Source organism: Bombus flavifrons, chromosome 13 (genome assembly GCF_040668555.2).
Source record: "Bombus flavifrons isolate JBK064 chromosome 13, iyBomFlav1_principal, whole genome shotgun sequence".
In the NCBI taxonomy this organism is placed as follows: Eukaryota; Metazoa; Arthropoda; class Insecta; order Hymenoptera; family Apidae; genus Bombus; species Bombus flavifrons.
In genome coordinates, this window is record NC_138454.1 from 12,070,385 (window position 1) to 12,093,085 (window position 22,701).

The following is a 22,701-nucleotide window of genomic DNA, read 5'->3' on the forward strand; positions in this document are numbered from 1 at the left end:
CCAGCTTCTTTTTATAATGTTCGCGCTGCGTGTCGACGGTACGTTCAACCAGAATTTACATACCTACCACGGAAAACCTCTGGCATAAAGCGGCATAAACGCACGAATGTAAATCAGATACGAATTCAAGCTGCCAACGCCGCGAAACTACTCTTTTCTAAATCTTTCGTAGACCGGTAATCTGTCACGTAACCGAGTGGTTTAAACACACGAAAGTATACGTATAGTGCAAGAAAGTTTTCCAACAACCACCGACATCTTTCTCGCAAGCAGCAAGTGGAACCTCGAACGCAGTTCGTCATCGTGTCTTTCGACTCGAGTCGACGTTGCTTCTAGCTGCCTGACCTACGGCACTGAACGTCTATTATTAGGTAGCTTGCGTTTCCTCTGACTTCACCGGGATTGCGGTGGAAAATGAGATGCGCGAATTTTGTTCCTTGCGTGACCTTACGCGATCTTTCTGATCGTGACGCGTTAATTAGATCGACCAGATAAAATTCAGCAGCGATAGTCGACGGATCGCTCTTCTTCCACCTCTACCTTTCCATCTGTTTCTTTTCGCGCGTCGCGTACCACTTGTGCGCGCGTTGGTTACCAATGTTGTTTTGCGTATTGGAGCATATACTCCATATACTGTGTGGCACATTGCAGCATTTTATAGACTCTACGATTTCCTCGCGATATAACGTTCACACTCGTTCCAGCGTTCCAACTTTGACTTTACTTTCGACTTTTCGCATTAGGAGTCGAAGGGCTTGCGATGATGATCAACCAGCCTCTACGCTTTAATCGAGGAGGAGAAAGAACGGTACAAGGTTTCGTATCGGAGAAAACAAAAGTTTGTTACTACGACTATAATGAATATTTGTAGCACGAAAACGATCCAGTTGGTTTACAACTTTTGGTTGGTACAAGTTCGTTGGTTCGCTTCGAGTACCGGAAAGTAGAACTACTTGCTTCAATCGCTACTTACTTTGCAATTGACACGGTATCGTAATCGACTCAACTAACCGCTGGAAAGATCTTAAATCAAGGAATTAACGTACATCGTACTGCATCGTGCCTTATCGCATCGCGTCGTGTACCAGCACGCCACTTCGTCACACTTTGTGTCATTTATTTCTGCGCACATATATACGTAGCATACCTTCCTCACACATGCACGAATTTATACACCCAATTTCACACACGTTTGCTAGCGACGTATTTTTCGATTACGCATACCGCACACGTGCGTTATACGCGTCGCGTAGTCTGCCAGTTAATGCAGATCGTGCGAATCGAAAGCGGTCGCAGACTCGCGTTAATATTTCTGCTCCACGCGTTCGATGACTCAATGACGGTCACATGGTGGGGTGCCCCCCTCGTTCGAGCAATCTTTGTGGGGTTTACAGAGGGCCGAGCGTGTGGAGGGCCACGTGTGCGAGCCAGATAAATCTACTCGCGTTAACCCTGCCCGTTTTCATCGTATTTACACACCATGTACGCCATGGGTCAATGTTACCCATCTGTGCTACGATATAATACGATATTCCCAACCATAGAACGAAATAATAAATCCGTAGACACGGTGGCTACAAGAAACGTCGTCGCTACATGCCTATCCTTATTTCTCGATGAACCTTCCACGTTCTTCGTAATATCAAATTTTTCCCAGTAGTATGAAACAACTGCCAAACAACTAGGCTTGGGCCTAGTTAATTGGCACGTAGGTGATACAATAAATTTTTTAATTCCATTTCGTTCTTATCGCTTTTTTTTTTTTTGTATTAGCTTGCAATTTACAGGAAGCGAAATATCGTTTAACGCGTTAAACGACGAACGGAGTTCGTGAAATCGACGGAGAAAAAGGATCGTCTTGTTGCAAAGATTCAGACGGGAGGAATTCGTTCCAGACTGATTTACGCAGTGGTCGACGCGTAAATCTGGAAGCGTTAAAAGCAGAACGCTTGGAGGCAGTCGGTAGATGGCAGACAGGGATATACGAGATCCACTGGAGCACGCTTTCACGGACATTTTTCGTGCGAAATATATGCGCTTAACTCTTTCGAGGAACAGTTTGCTTACAGCGAGTACGAACTGAAATTTGGAATTCGATTACAGAGTTTCTAAACGTTCGAAGAACGATGGCTCGTCTCTTTGGTTTCTCGATTATTTGAGAAGGCAGAACGTCGTTTAATCGACCGTGATATCGAATACTTGACATAAACCACGCTCTTCGGTAAACGTAAAACTGGAGTGCACTCGTGTCTTCGAGAAAGAAGAGAAACCTTAATTGGAGCGCGTGAGTACACTCTCTGCTGAGACCAAAGAGAAGAGGGGAGGAGAGGCGGTCGAAGAATATTAATAGCTAAATATAAATATAAAACGATAAACATCGTGTTTCCAGACGTTCCATATTAATAAAGATTCAAGGTAAGCAGTTAAAAACCGACATTGATAAAATATCTTGTACGCGTACGAAAGAATATACTCGTACGTCTATATGGTTTATTTAAACTCTTTAAACCACTATATGGTTTCCACGATTCATTGTGTGGTTATTTGTTTTCGAAAAAAATGTACTTGAGTCACTTTCCACCTAGTCTTCTTCTCGACTTCTCTTGTGGCGTAAGATTTTATTAGAGAAATTGTTCCGATCAACGTTCGATAAAAGTGCCAAAACTTTGGTCGTCGCAGACGAAAAAGAGCGAAACTTTGCCATGGTTTCCTGAAATCGGACCTCCCTCGAGCTATTTACGGATTGCCTTTAAAGTTGTCGTTAAGGCGTGCGTTTGATCGTGACGACCGACTCGAAGACACGCGCGACCGAGTTTTCCAGTTTCGATCAACCGTACGTCAAATCTTTCGTTTTCTTCCTACTTTCCTCTCCTTTTTCTTCCCTCCTCGCTTTTGCCCTCCTTTCCTTCCTCTTCTCTTCCTTTCGCCCTTCCATTCCGATTCATCGGTATTCGATGTATTTTTATACGTCGATAAAATTTATATCGATCACGAGATAAAAGCGCATCCATCCTATAGAATTCAGCTCTATTTCTTCCGAATTATAGACTCGCACGTGCGTGTAAGCGGCTACCATTGATAAATCGCGAGAATAATTATACGGAAGGTCGCAGGTATCGATAAATTACGAGAATAATTACACAGAGTACAAGAGTAGCAGGAAATACGAAGAATAATTGCACGGAACGATGCAGAGCGGGTGTCTGCGGCGGGCAGGTCAGCCCGCGTAGAATTATTTGAACAGGACGGTAAATATATCCACGAGCCGGACGAGCGGATGCCTAATCCAAGTCGTGCTCTCCGAAGGGGGAGAAGCTTCTGGCCGGTTCGTCAAACGAAGAAACGCGACTCTGCATTCTGCAGAGGCCGTTTACCGACAGCTTTCGGCCTCGAGCTTATTGTTAGTTAGAGACCCAGCCATGATAATTCATCGCCCACGTGGTCGATAGAAATAAACGATTCGCGCCACAGAACAGCTTTTGCCTACATTAAATACCTGGACTGGTAATTGAAAGGTGTACCATCGGATAAAAGGATCCGTGGAACTAAGGAGTGGTGAAATGTTTTATCGCGAGCCTGTTGGCGAGTGCGCTGAGGATCGTTTCTTCGATATTTTTATCTCGAGTATCGAAGAGATGCGTTCGTAGAGATTTGTAGAGATTTTAGAAAGTATTAACGAGGAAAGGAGATTTTTGATAGTCGAATGTTGAAAAATAGCTAGCTACTTGGATCTACTATCTATCGTTAACTTGGCTAGACTCGAAGCTAAAAGATCTGCGCTTTTAAAAAATATTGTTTCGTCTATCTTGGAACGTAGACTAAAGAAATACGCGTCTATCGTGATATTTAATTTTCCTACGACAAACCGATACTCCAAACGATAATCGCACTCTGCAGAACCAACAGCCTGATGTAACGTAAGTACTGCGTCTATGTAACAGGTATAAAATTCGAACGTTACCCCACTAAAAGCCTGGCTACGGAAACCCTGAAAATACGAAAGACCGAACACCTTCCACGAAAGCCCATAGGAGACGAGAAATCGAGGAAAGTCTCGGGAAAAGAATGTTTAAAAACCACGTAGTAGTTCGAACAATGGCGGTGAAATGCGGCTGGTTTTCAGCTTGCGCGGTGGACAATGGGTCTATATCTCTCGCGATGGAAATAGTTATTAGACGAGGGCCCGCAAGTGATCTTGATTGTCAGATACCAAGACTCCCCCACTCTCTATTCGTGCATTATGCAAAGTACCTTCCGCTCGTATTATCCACGGTTTGTTCCCATCGTTGTTGATCGTGGCCGGAGAAAGCGTACGAAATCGCTACGTTCGCGAAATAACGTGGAACGGTACGTATATAGTAACGTAGGTGTGCATAGCGTTTTTCCTTCGGTGTAAACGCCGGTACACTGTTGAACACGCGATTCTTATGCAAGCATCCTGCACATACTTTGTTTACAGTTAAACGAGATGCATTTAAATATGCCTCGTTGATTTAGATAGACCGGATCCTGCGGTTCTTTTCGAATAAGGAACATCGTCGACCTTGGATATGCCAGTGGAAGAACGTTTCGTATCGTGGCTGGCTGTAGTGAAGAAGTTTGCGATTTATAGGCTTCATCTTTTCCTTCGATCGAAGAATAGAGAATGGCCAAGGGGTAAGGACATTTTTTCAGCGGTATTCTCAGAATAGTATGCCAGAGGTAGAAGATCTCTTGATTCGGTACACAGTTTCGGACGATTCGTAGAGAATTTTTCATTGACGATGAATACGCAATTATGTGTATACTTGCAGCCAGCATATACACGTCCGAGATTAAAAGCATTGTACGTAAAAATAATATAGCAAGGTACAATACAACGGTATAAAAGACTGTAATAACGGTTGTGAACAGAATCGAAAGCTGATGAAACGTACTTAAACTATTCGCCAGTGGTCTGAGAACAAACGAGTTTTCGGTGAATAGAATCTGAATGAATATGTATAATTGATTTCTTTTCTCCAATACTTCGCAACGAAAGAAAGTCTGTTACAAATAAAACGAACCTCGCAGTTACTGTAACATACAACGAAACGCTCAGCCTATACGTACAGCGATGTTACTCGACTGAAAAGAGCCGCAAATGAAACGTTACGTTGACACGGAGATTCTAGTCCGACGTAATATTGGTCCTTAATTGATCGATATCGTTCATGGTAACGATTACGGAGGCAACTGTGCCAGATCCAGCCGCGTTTTTCGTATGCACGCGCGAGACTGTAAATGGCAACGGATACGTTGGTCCTCGAACGGCCTATTAAAATAATTAATTTATGGAAAGAGACGAGAAAACGTGGGACGGGAAGAGCGTCGCGTCGCGTCGTGCTGAATTGTACGCGTGGGCTGTATTCTCGAACGCGTGCACGCGTGAAAAACCGCGTTGACACGGTGATCCTCGATCGAATTCGCTCTCAAACAACGCCCCGTTATTTTTGGGTGTCTCTCTTAGAAATTAAGAATTTCTATTACAGAATAAAAACTTTTCCAAGGACAATTTCTGAGGACTTTTCCAAGGACCATTTCTGAGGAATTTCTAAGGACCATACATAAACCTAAAACAGTTATGGAATTAAGGATTTGCACGTTAAAGATGAATAGGCGCACCTAAAACTATTTAAAATAGGTCTAAGTTCATGGTGGGTCCTTAGGTTTATCGCGGGTCTGACTAATGGTCAGCGGACCCCTAGCGGTCAAATAACGGGGGACGTCGCACGGTTTATATCACGCGACGTAACACATTCGTTGGAAATGCGTTCACTGTTCGAGCCTTTGAAACGATTCTTTTCTATAGTAGGCGTTCCGATAAACGATAAAACGCGATAAAAATGAATTTCTGTCTAAACATCGTGCGTACAATTCCTTTGTGACGTCAATCCACATCAGAGGCCAGATGCGTGCAGGTACTCGACAGGTACCCTCGATAATCTCAAAGACCCACCATGAACTTAAACTTTTAGTTTATTAACTCTGTAAGTGTTAATGGTTTATGGTTCTTGGGACAGTCCTTAGGTTTATTATACGTTCATACAAATTACGGTGGAAAAGCGGGTATTTACCTAACGGGAAAGCTGGTTTTCCCCATGAACAATGTCACCTACGAACCACGTTGGTAGAAGGCTTCCTCCTCCTATCTTTATTTATTAACGTTGGCAGTTATAAACAATTGGCATCGCGAAAAAATTTCCTAACGAAAAGTGTGAACAACGAATCCGCGTTGTTAATTCAAAGGGCACACCCACACCGAGCTTTTCTCCGTAATAATACGAGAACACCTCGAAATTCTCATCAGTCAACATCTCTCAAATCAGTCGCGTAAACTGTGCTTATAAACTCGTGTTATTTAATAAAGTTCGATAGAAAAGAAACATAGTTGAGTTACGGCTCAACCTTCTTGTCTTTAAAACCTAAGCCTTAATTTTACGTGACACCTTCATACCGTGTATCGTCGAATTCGCGATATTTTCTAGGTCCAATTTTACAGTGATTTATCGCGACATCGAATCCATTTATTTTTCAAATAGTTCTCTTACTCGACTAGATATTTTTTCATTATTTAATTTATTAGAAAACTATCATAACGCTTGATATCTTTTTTACATTTTCTTCGTCGTCATTTCTCTCTTCTTAAATTCGAAACTTACGCAAAATTTGAAAGAAGGATGGTTTTTCGTTATTCTTCTTCGTAGTAGAAGATGGGATTCGAGACACTAGCGTACGATATGGCTAACGCGTTATATTTGGCAAGAGAAGTTTCATCGTGTAGCACGATTATTTATGCCATAGACCGTTTGCCAAACTCGCTGGTCGCGATTCATTCTGAACGTTCGGATTGAAAGTTTGCGACCTCCCTGACACATGGGGTAGAGAAACACACGGCGACACGGAACACGGCAGACCTGGGAATCGTTCAGATTGGAAACCTTGGAAATATTTGGGAATATTTCGCTTCGCATTTTATCACGCGAGAATTTAAAAAGCGTTTCAGTGACGATTAATCTACGAATATCGAGAAATATCTTCAAATTCTATACTAAATTGCCTCTCGATTTATCAAAAATCCAATAGAACTGTCGATCGCTATTCGAACGATTCAACTAAAGCAACTTGGAATAAATCGCGTAATAACTGATTCTCACACGATCAGAGAACAAGTCGCGAGCCATTACGAAATTAAAAGATCATACAATTGCTTCCACGAAACGCGAAGTCACGAGGGTATAACGTTAACTTAAATCACACGTGAAAAACTGATTACGTATTCTGATCAGCAATTAGTATCAAGACATCGCGTCGCGTGCAGATTAAAAGATTCATCGTGCGTAAAAGGGTTTATCTGTCTGTCGAGGAAACGCTCGCACAGTGGCTAGAAGAAGGGAAGAGCCCGTTTCTTTAGCAGGCGCGCACTGTCGCGTCGTATCGTAAATTATTCCCGTCTGGCGTAAACATTAAACAAGTATCGTTTATAAGCGGCGTGGCCGGCCGAGGCAAAGAAAGAAGGAAAGAAGGAAAGAAAGTTCCACTTTTACCGCGAGCTCCTTTTACTCCGGCTCCTCGAGCCTTCCAGTCGTTCCTAAGTTTCCTCGGCGTGCCGTGATTCAATTTGATTTTCGCGCTCTTTTTCTGACGACCCGACCGTCTATTCTCTCGATACGTACAAAGGAATTAGTTTAATCGTGAAAGAGAAACGCGTCCAGAGTGAAAGACGCAAAAATTAAATAAATTATCGTATATCACGCTGGAAATAAAATGCGTTGGACTGTTTCGAGTATAGAGAATTTTGGAAATGTCAACCCGAGAGAAGATTACGAGATCGTATTGCAAATAAAAAGTGTATTTTAAATACTGGAAACGACGATTGAAGGATATGTTAAAGAAAAAATATTGGAAAATTGCGTTATTCAAAAGTAGCAAAATGTGGGAGATATTAAACACAACGTGTATAGAAAATTGTTTAAATAATACCGATACGAAAAGGAGGATCTTTCCGTAATGCTGTAACGATGCTATAGAAAGTGTGTCGTGTTCTTTAAAGAATCGCCGAAATAATAGAAAAGAGCGGCAAAAGAAGAGATAAAACTGTGCAAGGACTTGTAAGAGGAGGCGATTTAATTGATTTACGTAATAGAATTGGTCCGCCGTCGAAAGCAATGGAGCCTCGCGTCGTTGAAAGTGGAAAGTAATTTCCTTACGTACTTTTTACCTTACGTATTTTTTGCTATTTCGTCTTATTTCTGTTCCACTTGCTCACCACTGTGAATGATATACGCTCTTCAAATAAATTATCATGAAAGCCATTCTTTCGCACGCGTGAAACTAATTTTTTTAAGACAAACGTCAAATTACAAGCGTTAAAGAAACAAATAATTACCATTAACAAAATTATTGACACATACTCGAGACTATCCCGATAATAATTTCTTTACGAGAGAAAATATTAATATTTCAATTACGCGACTATGTTCCGAATTTCTGGAGCACCTTGTATACGTTGTTTCCAACGTTCGCCTAAGGCGTAAACGACCACTCTAAAAAGTAGAATAATTAAAGGTAAAGAATGGTTGACTGAAGGCAAGGTATGTTTCGTTGTATTCGACGACCTCAAACCGGCGTCAAAATAAACGATATAATCTGCAAATAACTTCGCTTTCATGAGGATTACGTAATGGTCATCCTTATGCCCTACTTGCGATACGTTGCAACAGACCCCAGAGTTTATGTAATAAATGGCGAAAAAACATCGACCGTATTAAATATTCTACGTTCACGACCATCTAACAGCATTCTTATTTCAAACGAATTGGCGGGAATTTTAAATTGTCAAATATTCATATCGATCGGTAAGTCAAATTTTCAGAAATATAAGAAAACGTTTTCGTATTTCTCTATGCTTTCTAATTGCCTAATGGCATCGAAAGACACGAAAAAACATTGTACAGCCGGTCTTAATGTTTCGTTTCCGTGTTCGTTCCAACGAAAAGCACCATCCGTTATATTAAGCCGTTTCAGAGGACGTTATCGCTGACGATTACACCAGCTTATCTACCCTTTTCACAGAGCAGCACATCCTACTATGTAAACTTAACCTAACGAATAACCTCCATAGAGATCATAAAATTATTCGTGCCCGCGGGTCACGTGTGTTTCAATCTTTTATGAAATAGATCATCCTACCGTAATTATCTACTTGCACGTTTCTAGCTACGAAATAATCTAAATATTAGAAATTATATGAAAATATCGTACTTAAGAACGTAATCTTGCCAACAATTAGAATATCGAATCGTGCTTACTTTAAAACAAAATATTTTTTTATTGTTATCGGATATTTACAATCTGTTTCTCGTTAATAGAGCGAGTAACTAGTAAATAAAATAAAATATTAAATACATTAATTAATGAATCTAATCCTACAGAATGGCTATTTTTACGTATGAAAATTGTGCTAAAAATTGTATTCAGGCAATTCGGTTCGAGCCTGATGACCCTGTCGCTCGTCTGCCGCTACTCAACTACAACGGGTTAAAAGCGGATAAATCGACAAGACGGAAGGCATTACCGTAGTCGGTGAAACGTGGGCGTGTAGTAGACACGGGTTAACTGACAAATCGATAACTTCTTCAAACATCAGAACTAAACGGGTGAAGGACCTTTCTCTGACAATAGGCGAAACGCAAAAAGATCCTCGATTGTTGCATAGTTATATACGATATAAGGACCGCAAGAGTGTTAGTACTTATAGAATTACCATTTTTATTAAAATCAAATTTGATACAATAATCGATTGAAACGAAGCAATAATATAACTGTTCTAAGTCGTCTCGGCATAGAATGCAGCAATTTTGTCGATAAAATTCTTGAACATTTTATTGTAATAAAAAATTCCATTTTTTATAACACGTACGAAGACTTTCGTAGACAGCTGTACATTGTTCATCTTATCTCGATATCACGAATATGCGATTCGATATATTATAGATATTTGCAATTGAATATAAAATAATCAGATAATTCAAGAGTTGATGAATTAGGCTTAGAATGTAATAATCATCGTGATACTACAACGTTTGGTATGTCGCGTATATAGTCAAGAATAAAAGAGAAAAAGACATTCGGTATACTTTACTCAAAAAGTGAAAATCTGCAAGATCATGGTTTTGCCATAAAGCAGATTCGCTACGTTATTACATTGGCGATAAAAAAGATCAGACTCCTGGTCGACAGCATGACCGCGATATTATTTCTGACAGAGCGTATTGTAATCCAGGGAACACGCACGAAATGGAAAAAAAAGGTCTAGATCCCGGCCAACTACGTATGCTTAAGAGCGGGAATGACATCTGCTCGCACAGCTTCCGAGAGGACTGCGCAACGCTCGTAAACGATTTCCAAATAAAATACTCGGGGAATCAAGCAATTAGTTAGATGTTTGCTACTTCTGTTTCGTCGCCAAACTTCCATTTCAAATTTCTAGCTTTGTCCACCTCGCTAATTTTTCTTTTTTGCAATCTTTTCAAAATAACCAATTTACAATTTTTCATAGAAAACTTATTTGAGTATAATGATTTTTGTCTATTGTATATGTATAGAAGCTGAATTTTCAAATACCTGCCATTTTGTTTCTTTTGATAGAAATTCTGTACGCGTTGGTCGTCGATTCTAATATCAGGTCTAATGTTAAGATTAGAGATTACTTTTTTATGATTGTAAAATTAATTATTCGCAAAAGGGTTTCATATAGATACTCAAGAATATTTATTCTTTTCTGATACTCGTTCGTTTCGAAAAAAAAGTTTATGCGTGTTTAGACCGTTATCACGGACATCGCTCAATCCTACTTAAATCAAAATAATTCCTTTGACCGTTGTTTCTATATTCCATATATCTTATTGCTTATTCTATTCGCGAACAAATAAAGTCTATCCTTAAAGGGTGCGACGACGCCACTGATTTTACGAATCGATCGTTCCATTCAACCAAGTGGTGAAATCCTCCAACAAGATCCGATAGCCAGTTAAAATGCAAACAAAAGAGAAGAGAACGAGAACCGGACGGATTCGTATCAAATATATTCCGAGTGCATCCCCTTGAACAGCGCGGTAACGAAATCGATAACCTATACAAGAAGGGCACTGCCTCTTTCCTTACCTCGACCACGGAAATGTTTGATCCTCGTCCAAAGATGAGAGGAGGTGCCGTTGTCCCTGTTGGCGTTTCTTCGATCTCGATACGTAGCACATTTATTTCGATTTATTTACGAGTCGACGAGGCCGGTTAACGTCGAGGCGTGCCGGTTTGATCTCTCGTTTCGCGAATTGCACTGTCGACGAACGTTCAACTCTGAACAAACCGAACAATTGTACAATAGAATCGTAATAAGAGAAAATGCAGCGTGTGTACGTTTCTTTTTTTTCTTTCGTTCGTTGAAAATTATTGTATGTGCGAATCGCGAAGTAACTTAGCGAAACGATTTACAGCTTCTGCTGGTTCATACTGGCCTACTAGTTCTACTATACGCGACCAACGCACCACTTTGAGAGCACCTCCGCGGATCGACTGCCAGCTATATTCATACGAGCCACCGTCACTTTACCCGTGGAACAGGAAAGCGATCGACACTCCAGCAACAGCCAGCGACAACTGGCGACGATCAGCAACGACCCCTTCGCGCACCCTTCATCGACTGGTAACCTCACGGTTAGGACACGGCGGAACGGTGGAACGAGCGGCGAATAGGTGGTTGAAACTTTGAAATATTCGCGCGCCTTATCGCGGAACGGCGGAACGGCGAAACAGGTGGAAATGCAAAACACGAATTAATATACGCGTTTGAAATCGATTATAATAGGAAACTAATTATACTATTTAATTCAAGAGATTATTCCATGTTCAATTTGTACACCTATTTATAAATATAAATACTTTTACTTTGCGAAAGTTTATTTTATGTACAGTCTTTCATGGCTGGAGTTAGCGTCATTAAAGCGTTCTCCATATTTTTCCGTTCTGTTTCGGTTTTAAGAGTATTCCATACTTTTTCCAGCTTTTGTTGTTGATATCTCTAAAAAACAAGTTTCAATTCGTCGACTCAATTTTGGAGCACGTATTTTGTAATTCTGATTCTGTATGATTTAACAATTTTACTTACTTTGATAAAGAGGAAACAATGTTTCAATGTTGCACCCACGTAAAGTATTTTTATTGATACTAAACGTCCTGCTATGTCATTTATGATTGGGATAGCCTTCAGTAAAAATTTGTGGGGGCCATGTCTGGTTTTCACTAATGCAATTTTTGTATGTATATTGCAATACTTTGCTAGAAAGAAAATTTTATAAAATCGTTTATCGTATATCTATTCCAAATTCAATCTTCTGCTTTCAACTTCTATCAGTTTAAGTACAAAGATTTTGTATTACCACTAAAACCAGCTTTTATCGCTGCAACTCCAAAATCACCGTACAACTGTTGTACTTTTTGTTGAATAGCATTATGCAAAATCGTAGTTTTTAATTGTAGAGGCTTGTTAGATTTATCACCAACAGTTATTTCAAATATTATGTATCTACGAATATATGTAGAATTAATTACACAAATTGCACATTCGTGAAAACATGGATTGTAATAAAGTATGTAATAAAAATATATAATGAATAAATAGACATAATAATAGTTTATAATAAAAAACATAGAAATTCTATTACTGAATTATCAAAATAAATAAACAAATGTAGAATATTTTATTACCTGTTTTTAAAGCGAACCATGGTTTTAGGTTATATGCAATACGTTAAAGTATCAATTGCTCCAGAAAACAACACTTAGTAAGAGATTCCGTAGTAGGAATATGAACAATTAGTAAATTTACGCCATTTAACAACAAAATACTGATAAATTGCACGTTTTCACAAAATTATAACATCCAAAATATTACCACGTGCGCTTCTGTTGATTATTCAATAGATAAGGTAATGCTAGGTCACTGTCAAACACAGTTGCACACGTGCGTTCAATGTGTGCCATATTTCTAATAATTTTTTCTAATAATGTAATCTTTCATTCTTTATTTCGAATTCATTGTTGTCTTTTGAATGAATAACATTTTCTCCTTCAATTAATTATCGGAGACTTTAATGGAACTCTACATGAAATGTTTGAAAAAAATTGACTATGGTACGAAGTAGTGCAATTAAACAAGATAATACACGTAGAATTTTTTATGCACACATGTTTCCATATACGAGTTTATGCGTACTATGTCGTCGTATTTACGTAATATTATTGTACTCCGTTTACAACATTATTTTTTTAGATCTAACTTTTTGATACAGTATATACATTTTGCCTTATATTTTTGCAATTTAATTCTATATTGCTTATTTAATGAAAAATAACTTCTTTGATAAATCGCTTTTCGTTCTTCGTATTTAATCTAGAATAAACTAGAAGAGAAAAGCATATAATAATAAGTTATTATTTATATTGCTACTGCTTCACTATTTCTTATTATTGCAGGAGTTATCTCAGGGTCATGTAAGATTAAAAAATAAGCCTGTGATTACGCTAAAGCTTCACTGATAATGGTTATGTACTCTTATTTGCAACTCATAATGATTCTAGCTGAAGTAGAGCATTCAGTTGGATTCTCTTAGTGAAAGGTACAAAATTTACGTGCTGGTTCCAAGGAATATAGACATGGATTACTATGTGGGTGTTGATGTAGGAACAGGAAGTGCTCGAGCTGCTCTAGTGTCTTCTACAGGAAAGATACTGAAAATGACGACATGCCCACTTGAAATTTTCCACCCTGCTCCTAATTTTTATGAACAGTCATCTGATAATATTTGGAGTGCAGTCTGCCATGTAGTAAAGGTACTAATTTCAGCAGAACTAATCTATATTGTTTATAATAAATTCAAATACCTATACATAATTTGTTTATTATTATTTGTAGTCAGTTGTAGCTGATATCTCTGCAGAATATGTACGGGGTATTGGCTTTGCTGCTACTTGTTCATTGGTAGCAATTGACAAAACAGGATCACCAGTCACAGTTAGTCCAACAGGTAAATTCTCCTTTCAACTGCATGAAATGTTTGTTTGCTAATGGAATCTTTATTACAGGTGAAGATAAACAGAATGTTATATTATGGATGGACCATAGAGCACAGAAAGAAGCTGATTTTATAAATGAACAGAATCACGAGATGCTTCAGTATGTAGGTGGGAAAGTATCGTTAGAGATGCAAACACCCAAAATGTTATGGCTCAAAAATAATCTACCCTCATCTTGGAACCGCGCAGCACTGCTATTTGATCTGCCTGATTTTTTAACCTGGAAGGCTACAGGTTCTGAATCAAGGTAGCAATATTATTGTATGCTAGTACAAACACACGAATATTCTATTTACAACTTTCTAATCCGATTTTAGATCTCTATGCTCTTTAGTATGCAAGTGGAACTATAGCGCTGGTCCTGATGGTAACAATAAATGGGTCGAAGAATTCTTTGAACAAATTCACTTAAAAGATCTTAAGAAAGATAATTGGAGGAAAATAGGTATTATTAATGGTTCTACATAATAATTGAAATTATCTCTATATAGGTAAACTCAAATCGATTATGTTGAACGAAAATTATGTCGTTTGAATCATATAGTTTTTTAGTTAACAAGTTAACAAATCTCTTTTATGTTCAGACAGATAATATGAAAGTATTACTTTATTTTAACAAAGAGAAATATTAATACGAAGGTAATGATGTGAGGACTCCGGGCCATCGGGTTGACCAAGGATTGTCGGCAAAAGCTGCTTCTGAATTGGGACTCCTAAAACGAACAGCTGTGGGAACATCCCTTATTGATGCACATGCTGGAGGGCTCGGTATGATAGGCTGTCATGTACCCGGTGTATCCCCTAAATTACAAAGTAGATTAGGTATGCCTAAATTTTCCTACTATATATTACTTTTATTCGTTGCTTGTACGTTCCAATTTTTTTAGTTAATCCCTTTGATTTGCAGCATTAATTTGTGGCACATCAACTTGCCATATGATAGTTAATGAGAAGAAACTTTTTGTTAGTGGTGTCTGGGGGCCATATTTCAGTGCCATGGTTCCAGGAATGTGGTTGAGTGAAGGAGGGCAAAGTGCAACTGGAAAATTACTCGACCATATAATTGATACCCATCCCGCAACGCCAGGGATTTTGAAAAGCTTAAGTGGCAATAAGTAAGTTAAAATAAATTCGATATATTTGTAAACTGTTATTGTTTGTGATGTAATTTTTTAGACACATACAGCAATATTTGTCTGAATTATTGCAAACCATAGCTGATCAAAAGAATTTGGAAAATGTTTCATACTTAACAAAAGATATTCATATATGGCCTGACTTTCACGGAAATCGATCCCCTTTAGCTGATCCGGCTCTGAAAGGGATGGTAATGACATTAAATATCCTATTACCAATGCAATACCTGTATAATTTTCGAGATAAATGTTTTAAATGGATATCACACAGATTTCAGGACTCAATCTATCCGTTGATCATGAAAACTTGGCACTATTATACTTGGCAACGATACAAGCTTTAACGGTACGTATATATGTATGTTACGTTACTTCATCTGCCTATACTTTTTTTTTTATGTAGAAAATTAAATATTCAATATTTTTTAACAGTATGGTACGAAGTATATTTTGGAAACGTTAGAAGCTGCCGGCCACAAAATAGAGACTTTATTAGTTTGCGGTGGTCTAAGCCAAAATCCACTATTTATCCAAATACAGGCGGATGTATTAGGTTTACCTGTACTGTGTCCTATAGAAAAGGAATCAGTACTGATAGGAGCTGCGATTCTTGGATCTTATGCAGCTGGGAGTTTCAATACAGTATATGACGCTACACAAACAATGGGAGGATCTGCAAACATTGTTAAACCTAAAAACGAATGCTACAAGTAAGCAAATCGGATTAAAGAGTTACTTCAATCTTTTAAAGTTATAATACATATCATTCTTCCTTCTTCTTAAGGTATCATCTTCAAAAATATCGAGTATTTCGGAGAATGGTACAAGATCAAAAAGATTACAGAGATATTATGAGCAAAGAATTTTTATAACTATACCATTACAAGCGCTGTATCTGTAATTATTAACGCTATATTAACAGACGTGAATAAATAAAAAAATATATTGAACAATTATAGAGCAATCTCATAGAATCTCGTAAATAATAAATAATGCGGAGCAGTGCGCTACTTCTTACACATTTTTTATCTAATTAAATATATATTTTGTGTACACGATTATTGAAACATATTTTAGTTACCTACTTTACTTTCTATCCTTGTTTGTTATAAATAAAGATATACATAAAAATATTCGCAGAACTTTCTTTTGCCCTAAACATAGTATAGACATGATATATGAAATAATATTGCTTTATTTGGTATTTAAATGTAGTTTCGAACTTACATAGTGTATTACAATTTGGTACAAAACACCTACAACTATAACAATATTGCTAGATGATTAATCGTTATAAAAATATTGATTTTTTTTTTAAGGCTTTTAACGAAAAAATTTTGTTTTCTAATATCGCCATGTAGGATTATAAAATGGTACTATGAACCACGTAGGAATAAAGATCTTAATCATACATATAGTACATAGTGCGTTAAATTCTATCAACTTATAAAATAATATTCTTATCTTCTCAACTTCTAATATATCATTTTCCTTCGCACGAAATAACGTCAGTATCACATTGTTCGTGAAAAACTTGTCAAAAATCTATTTTTTTTTTTTTAATGATATAATTTGAAAAACGAATAAAACTAACAATTCCATATCACAAAGTCGATTTTATCACAAATTGATACATAATTGCTAAACTCTGTGTCGCTGAATCAATGATATCCGCTAAAGTTATAAAAATCGATCATAATTTGAACAAAATATAAACGTGCTCTTAACTTACATTAAGACAAAGATGATTATATTAATCGGAATAATACTGGTGTAAAACTTTGGATAAAACTCTAAGTTTTTCATTAAGTGTTACAACTGTTATATAGTATAATATAAATCGACAATTGTTCGCGGATTTGTAACTCTATTTCTAACTTAAATATGGTACTAATTGCACCTGTATATGAAATATTTCACTTTCAAGTTAATTACATTTTTTATGAAGTGGTTTGAGTGGGGGTAACATTACCAGTGTTTTAATCGTGTTAAAATTTACTTATTGGTATATATAGATATATTGATGATCAAATAAACGAAAAAATCACTCTCAATCAATCTTATCAAATTGTTTTGAGTATTTGAAACCACTATAATAATTGAAAATTTCAATGAAATGTTTTAGTTTTGTTTTTATTTATTAGTAGTTTTGATATTATAGTAATATCAATATCACCATCAGTCTTTCAATAACTACTTCGTTGATCTAAATTCATAGAAAAATTGAAGATACAAAGGGAAAAGTATGTTTCAAGTGTGCATTAACAGATTCAAGATTATCTCTTATAATGTTTTAACTCTAACTAATCAACGATTATCATATATATTCAAGATTAAAAATTATTAATGTTTTGATATTTGGAAGACACAAAGTGCGTGTTTCGGTGAAACGTTAGGTCGTGATATCCTCTTCTACGAAGGTATTTGTTACATAATATATATGTATATTCTTTTTTAATTCTAGCAAGGCCATTTGTGCAATTTGCGCATTTAGAAGGATGCAAGGCGTTGATTCGATTGATTACGATGTTCTAAGTCGTTTTGGAGTGTTATTTTACGAAATCATACCGTTAAAAAGGAAATTATTCACTAGCATATGACATTGCTTTTTATAGAAAAATACACTAAAAGTTAACGGGAATACTGTAACGAGTCAGTTTACACAAAACGATAATATTCTGCAATATGATTAAGCATATATTGAAATGCGGTAGAAGGAGAAGTACCGAATCTTTGCCTCCATAAATGCTTTGCTATTATACGCTGCCCTAGAGTATGTGTTGTTTCTTGAATTTCTTCACAAATCTCGACGCCACATTGCCAAATCGTTTCTTAACATTTCATTCAATATGTTACTAATGAAATACTTAATAATACAAAAAAAAAAAACCATACACATACCTAAATTATTAAGAAGTTTATTTTTCCCTGGTGGGTCAAACTTTTGGAGTTGTTCTACACTAATTACCTTATACTGTTTTAATTCTTGCAATGATTCAAAATTGCAACAACGAGCACGATTATTCGCTACAATATAGCTGCCAGGAGCACTGTGCTTTGCAATTTCTTTTAAAGCTTCTTTAACCATTTTGCATTTGTCAACATCACCTTGTGATTTATCTACTTTTACTGGCTAGAATGAAATATAATATTACAAAGAAAAAAGGAATTCAATTATACAATGTCAATCTCTTAGAAATTCAGATAAGAGCAGTACCTCTGGAAATGCTTCAATCATGTGAAGCCACATTCTAGTTGGTATTGTATTTATTTCTGCTATGCACAATATGGTATGAGAATTATTGTTGCGTTTCTTAGCAGTAGTTATATCAGAAGGACTCTCAGACATGTAGCCATTAGGAAATTCATCCACAATTAATATTGCACTTTGACCTCCTAGAACCCAATCCTCTGGATGACTTGCTACATAATTTTCAGAAACCTCATCACATCTTTCATATACTTTCTTAACTACGTGTTTCTTTATTTCTGAAAATAAACTATATATAAAACTTTGTGCTCTGCATACAGTTTCAATAAGACCTACCTAGATAATTGGCAGTAAGTTCACTAGGTATCATTTGACACCATCCTAATATCAGTTGAAGGCACATTTTCAGGTCACATTTGACTCCAACAAAAAAAGAATTTTCTCTAATAGACTGTTTCCTTGTACAATTGGGACACGACCAACTATATTTATCTACAATTCTTGCTTGATTCCAAGCTAAACTCCTGCCTTTACAATCAGGATGTGGACAGGTAGAAACAGTCCTAATTAAACTCATTTCTTTTAACCATCCGCATAATTCTCCTTCGTGTCCCTGTTGCAACATTGGTCTGACCACAACGTCAAAATATCCTCCTTGATCTCCAAATCTCTCCAAACATTGTCTGAAAATAAATATTACCATAATGATAAAGAAACTAAATCTTCCAATAAATACTTCCTATCTTTTTTAATATGCTCAAAAGTTTTAAAAAGCTAGGTATTATTAGAATGAAATTATATGAACAACTATATAACATAGTAAAAAAATAAAACGGTTCACGTTTGAACCCACGTGAATGAATAAATTCGTGGCACCTATTGTGAACAGTAAGTGGAGAAGAAAAATCAATACTCTTCTAGGTTAAATGTAACATTATTACTCTCGAAATTAGAAAATAACATTGATGAAATGTTTTAATCACTCGGTCAATAAGGATCTTTTAGTCAATGGGAAATACGGCACGATATTACAAAGAGGGAAAGATAAAAAGTGCAATATAGTTTCGAGTAGCAGAAGCAACAAGTATAATTAGCTGAAGTTCATCAGAACGTAAGTCAACAATTACCTCGCTTTGACTTTTACGTTCTTCATTTTCGATGCAAAAGTCACCTCTATACCGACACTCCACCACTTCTAAGGAATAAACAAAAACCTATAACATTTTTAAATCAACTAAAAAGTAAACAAAAATAAGGAAATCAACGAGGAACGAGGAGAGACTACGAAGCAACCTCGATGTTATACATCCATCGTGTAACGACTTGAACATTTTGGGCATGGAATGTAGTACAGACAAGGTGCAGAATAGACCTATCACCTAATGCAGTTTTCTGCCTTGCCCTAGAGGGCACTGAAGTCTTATTACCATATCAGTGTCATTCACAACATTATCGTTTCACGATAGAGTAAAATCACAGACAAGTTACAGCTACCCTATTCTTAGTCAATGATAAGATCATAAGATAGAATACAAACCTTACTAAGCCTTTAACTACCTTTAGAAATGAATGATTGATTTAGTCTGATTTAATGAATGATGATAACGTATAGATGAGGCAATGGACGAAGCTATTACTCTATCGATAAAGTAACGGTCGCTTTCGATCCAACCGTGTGTTTTTCTATCACTAAGAGATGTTTCAAGTTTAAGAAAAATATAAAACAATTCCTATTGATATACGATTTTTCGTATTAATTTCATACATAAAAGTATTTTTGTTTGTTGACATCAGAATGAGATTAAAGTATACAAATTCAAGGGCCACAGCAGGATTAATCCGAAAAATATCCTATCGAGATTTCGTTTATTAATAGTCTGGCATAAATAATACTTCTATTAAGTAATTGTCATAACTTTTTTGGCATCATTTAGAGAATGAAGGAAAACGATCTTACCAGTATTAATTTTAACAAAATTTCTTGTATTTACACTAGTTTATACAGAATCCAATTTAGTCCATTTCTCACTGACTGCCCACAGCCATTTTACAACTCTATCATTTTTTGCTTCATTTGAAACTTCTGCTACTTTATTATTACTATAACAAGAATATGTAACAATATATTTTAGCATAGTATTATATATTGGGTCTGCTATATTCAAATTTGCTAAAATTTTACTGAAACTTACATGAAATATTCTCCAGTTACATCATCCAAAGACGGATCTAATGCAGCAAATAAAACAGATTGCGCTCCCTTTATAGGTGTCTTCATAAATAACCATGTAACTGTATCTACAGCCAATCTACCTAAAAAGTTTTGATAAATTCCCATATATCGCGTTATTTCTGTTCGTACTATACCAGGATGGACGGCATTCACTGTAACACCAGTTCCTATATGACATAAAAAATAATGCTTTATCGATTGCATTATTTATTCAAAAATAAATTTTATTTTCTGTTAAAATGACAAAACCTTCCAATTTATTTGACAATTCCTTCGTAAATAGAATATTAGCTAATTTGCTCTGTGCATATGCTTCGCCAGGCTCATAGGTTTTCTCATTATTCAAATCGTCGAATTTAATTTTGCCACGCTTGTGTGCACTACTTGAAACATTTACAATCCTTGATGGTGCAGAATCTTTTAAAGCGTCTAACAATAAATTTGTTAGTAAAAAGTGTCCTATATGATTCACACCAAATTGCAATTCAATTCCTTCTTGGGTATACATCTTAGGACATCTCATTACTCCTGCATTATTTATAAGAATGTGAAGCTTCTTGTGTTCTACAATGGAAACAGATAATACAAATTATGCTATAGACTTATTGATTTAGATATAATTAGTTCAGGAAGAATTTCTTTCCAATTTAGTATTCAAAAATAGATGAACTAAATACATTTAATAGCTAATATTAGTAGTTATATTCACTTTATACATATAATGAAGCTATGTTATTTCATTTCATTTCATACTCCAACATAGGATATGGTATATACCTTTCTTAAATTGCTCTGCAAAATCCCTAATACTTCTTTGAGATGCTAGATCACATGGTCTACAATAAACATATTTATTCCTACTTTCTACAACTATGTCACGGCGTGTCTAAAAAAGATGATCATTAATTTTATATCTCACATTTTAATATTACTCTTAATATGATATAAATCATTTTTTTAAAATACATTTTCACATTTTTCCATATCTCTACAAGCCATTATAACCTTAGCCTCTCGTTTAGCTAAATCACGAGCTATTTCTTTACCAATTCCAGTATTTGCTCCTGTTACAATAATTACTTTGTCAGTTAATTTTTTATCATTCTTATAAAATTCTCCACTAAGATAATCTCTGCAAAACAAAGAAATGAACAATAAGTAAAGTAAAATATAATTTCACGTTTAAATAGGATCACTTACATATTGATTTATATTTTACGAATAAACAAAGAATGAGCAATCATATTATGCTATAATAAAAACGCAGTATAAAAGAATAATCTCTCTGCAAAATATAGAGACATTACCTAAGTATGTAACCTCCGCCAATGATGGTTATACCGGCTGAATATATATAAAAAGGTTTTGAAACACCCGCAAACATTTTTCTAAATAAATAAAACTGCAACAATAATTAACGGCAATTTTTTAGAAATAATCAATAGGATTAATTATCAATAATTTAGTAAAACATTGTACGATTTGTTTTTTCCTTCATACAATGTACACATGTACGTGTATCTCAATGTAAACGGCAAAACTGAATTTGTAATAATTCAATCATGAAACAAATATACAATAGATTTTGATAACATTGATTAAAATGCAATAGTCCATTTCAATATATTATAATTTTTCTTAGTTTATTGTCATTGTTAATTTATATTATTTAATCATAATTAATCATAATTAATCATAATTAATTCGGATTCTTTTACGAATACATGTCAAGTCAAGAATATTGGATGATTCAAAATAAAAAGCGAAATTTAATACTCAGAAACGTGTAATGTATTTATCGCAAATATAAAATTGTATACTTTATATTTTATATAATTGATCGTATTTGATCGTATCAGACAATAACAGAAAATAGAAGAAGACACACACACACACGCGCGCGCGCGCGCGCGCACGCACGACACACGCACACACACACACATCTTTACGATAAATCGAATTGAAAATAT

The 22,701-nt window shown here is 36.0% G+C and overlaps 5 protein-coding genes across 8 annotated transcripts in view; 1 reads left to right on the forward strand and 4 right to left on the reverse strand.

Moving 5' to 3' along the window:
• The window catches only part of corn (microtubule-binding protein cornetto), a 33,795-nt gene extending 22,117 nt beyond the window's left edge, over positions 1–11,678 (reverse strand). Inside the window, exon 1 of one of the 2 annotated variants that reach the window (XM_069125761.1) lies at positions 11,185–11,678. Coding sequence is in view for 1 of the 2 variants with exons in the window: in XM_069125759.1 (XP_068981860.1) it covers positions 1,047–1,058 (12 nt within the window). In the remaining variant the exon portion in view is untranslated. Of the gene's footprint in view, positions 1–1,046; positions 1,074–11,184 lie in introns of those variants that run through there. The other variant, XM_069125759.1, reaches the window with a different exon arrangement.
• A 263-nt stretch (positions 11,679–11,941) lies between these two features.
• Pop5 (POP5 ribonuclease P/MRP subunit) lies at positions 11,942–13,244 on the reverse strand. Its single transcript, XM_069125781.1, has 4 exons — positions 12,784–13,244; positions 12,456–12,601; positions 12,185–12,354; positions 11,942–12,097 (listed from the first exon to the last, which is right to left on the reverse strand). Exons 1-4 carry the CDS (start codon positions 12,801–12,803, stop codon positions 11,981–11,983), a joined length of 453 nt encoding a protein of 150 aa, XP_068981882.1. The 5' UTR covers positions 12,804–13,244; the 3' UTR covers positions 11,942–11,980.
• A 157-nt stretch (positions 13,245–13,401) lies between these two features.
• Positions 13,402–19,837, reverse strand: LOC138186182 (uncharacterized). Of its 2 annotated transcripts, XM_069125772.1 has the most exons (6): positions 19,626–19,837; positions 18,835–19,181; positions 18,505–18,776; positions 18,189–18,420; positions 18,014–18,118; positions 13,402–13,478 (listed from the first exon to the last, which is right to left on the reverse strand). In XM_069125772.1, exons 1-6 carry the CDS (start codon positions 19,649–19,651, stop codon positions 13,417–13,419), a joined length of 1,044 nt encoding a protein of 347 aa, XP_068981873.1. In that variant the 5' UTR covers positions 19,652–19,837; the 3' UTR covers positions 13,402–13,416. The 2 variants fall into 2 exon arrangements, with proteins under 2 accessions (XP_068981873.1, XP_068981872.1); XM_069125771.1 differs by lacking the exon at positions 13,402–13,478 and having other exon boundaries at positions 17,719–18,118; positions 19,626–19,836.
• On the forward strand, positions 13,445–16,420 carry LOC138186178 (FGGY carbohydrate kinase domain-containing protein). Its single transcript, XM_069125766.1, has 11 exons — positions 13,445–13,569; positions 13,657–13,908; positions 13,991–14,102; positions 14,161–14,398; positions 14,469–14,596; positions 14,791–14,973; positions 15,059–15,266; positions 15,328–15,478; positions 15,559–15,633; positions 15,720–15,997; positions 16,072–16,420. Exons 2-11 carry the CDS (start codon positions 13,732–13,734, stop codon positions 16,157–16,159), a joined length of 1,638 nt encoding a protein of 545 aa, XP_068981867.1. The 5' UTR covers positions 13,445–13,569; positions 13,657–13,731; the 3' UTR covers positions 16,160–16,420.
• Positions 19,838–20,460: 623 nt separating the features above from the next.
• On the reverse strand, positions 20,461–22,625 carry LOC138186183 (retinol dehydrogenase 13). 2 transcript variants are annotated; one of them, XM_069125773.1, is made up of 6 exons: positions 22,039–22,625; positions 21,698–21,863; positions 21,509–21,617; positions 20,981–21,295; positions 20,691–20,898; positions 20,461–20,598 (listed from the first exon to the last, which is right to left on the reverse strand). In XM_069125773.1, exons 1-6 carry the CDS (start codon positions 22,113–22,115, stop codon positions 20,496–20,498), a joined length of 978 nt encoding a protein of 325 aa, XP_068981874.1. In that variant the 5' UTR covers positions 22,116–22,625; the 3' UTR covers positions 20,461–20,495. The 2 variants fall into 2 exon arrangements, with proteins under 2 accessions (XP_068981874.1, XP_068981875.1); XM_069125774.1 differs by lacking the exon at positions 21,509–21,617 and having other exon boundaries at positions 21,778–21,863.
• Positions 22,626–22,701: the final 76 nt, after the last annotated feature.

Bases quoted from the DNA above. Each gene is read 5' to 3' on its own strand.
- Pop5 (XM_069125781.1), bottom strand. From the start codon at position 12,803: ATGGTTCGCTTTAAAAACAG. The intron at 12,602-12,783 runs GTAATAAAATAT...ATATATTCGTAG, and splicing joins ATGGTTCGCTTTAAAAACAG to ATACATAATATTTGAAATAA. The intron at 12,098-12,184 runs GTAAGTAAAATT...CTTGTTTTTTAG, and splicing joins ATTGTTTCCTCTTTATCAAA to AGATATCAACAACAAAAGCT.
- LOC138186182 (XM_069125771.1), bottom strand. From the start codon at position 19,651: ATGAAGAACGTAAAAGTCAAAGCGAG. The intron at 18,421-18,504 runs GTACTGCTCTTA...ATTTCATTCTAG, and splicing joins TGATTGAAGCATTTCCAGAG to CCAGTAAAAGTAGATAAATC. The intron at 18,119-18,188 runs GTATGTGTATGG...TGAAATGTTAAG, and splicing joins TAAACTTCTTAATAATTTAG to AAACGATTTGGCAATGTGGC.
- LOC138186183 (XM_069125773.1), bottom strand. From the start codon at position 22,115: ATGTTTGCGGGTGTTTCAAAACCTTTTTATATATATTCAGCCGGTATA. The intron at 21,864-22,038 runs GTAATGTCTCTA...TTTGTTTTGCAG, and splicing joins GGCGGAGGTTACATACTTAG to AGATTATCTTAGTGGAGAAT. The intron at 21,296-21,508 runs GTATATACCATA...TTTCCATTGTAG, and splicing joins TGCAGAGCAATTTAAGAAAG to AACACAAGAAGCTTCACATT.
- LOC138186178 (XM_069125766.1), top strand. From the start codon at position 13,732: ATGGATTACTATGTGGGTGTTGATGTAGGAACAGGAAGTGCTCGAGCT. The intron at 15,267-15,327 runs GTAAGTTAAAAT...GTAATTTTTTAG, and splicing joins AAAAGCTTAAGTGGCAATAA to ACACATACAGCAATATTTGT. The intron at 15,634-15,719 runs GTACGTATATAT...ATTTTTTAACAG, and splicing joins CAACGATACAAGCTTTAACG to TATGGTACGAAGTATATTTT.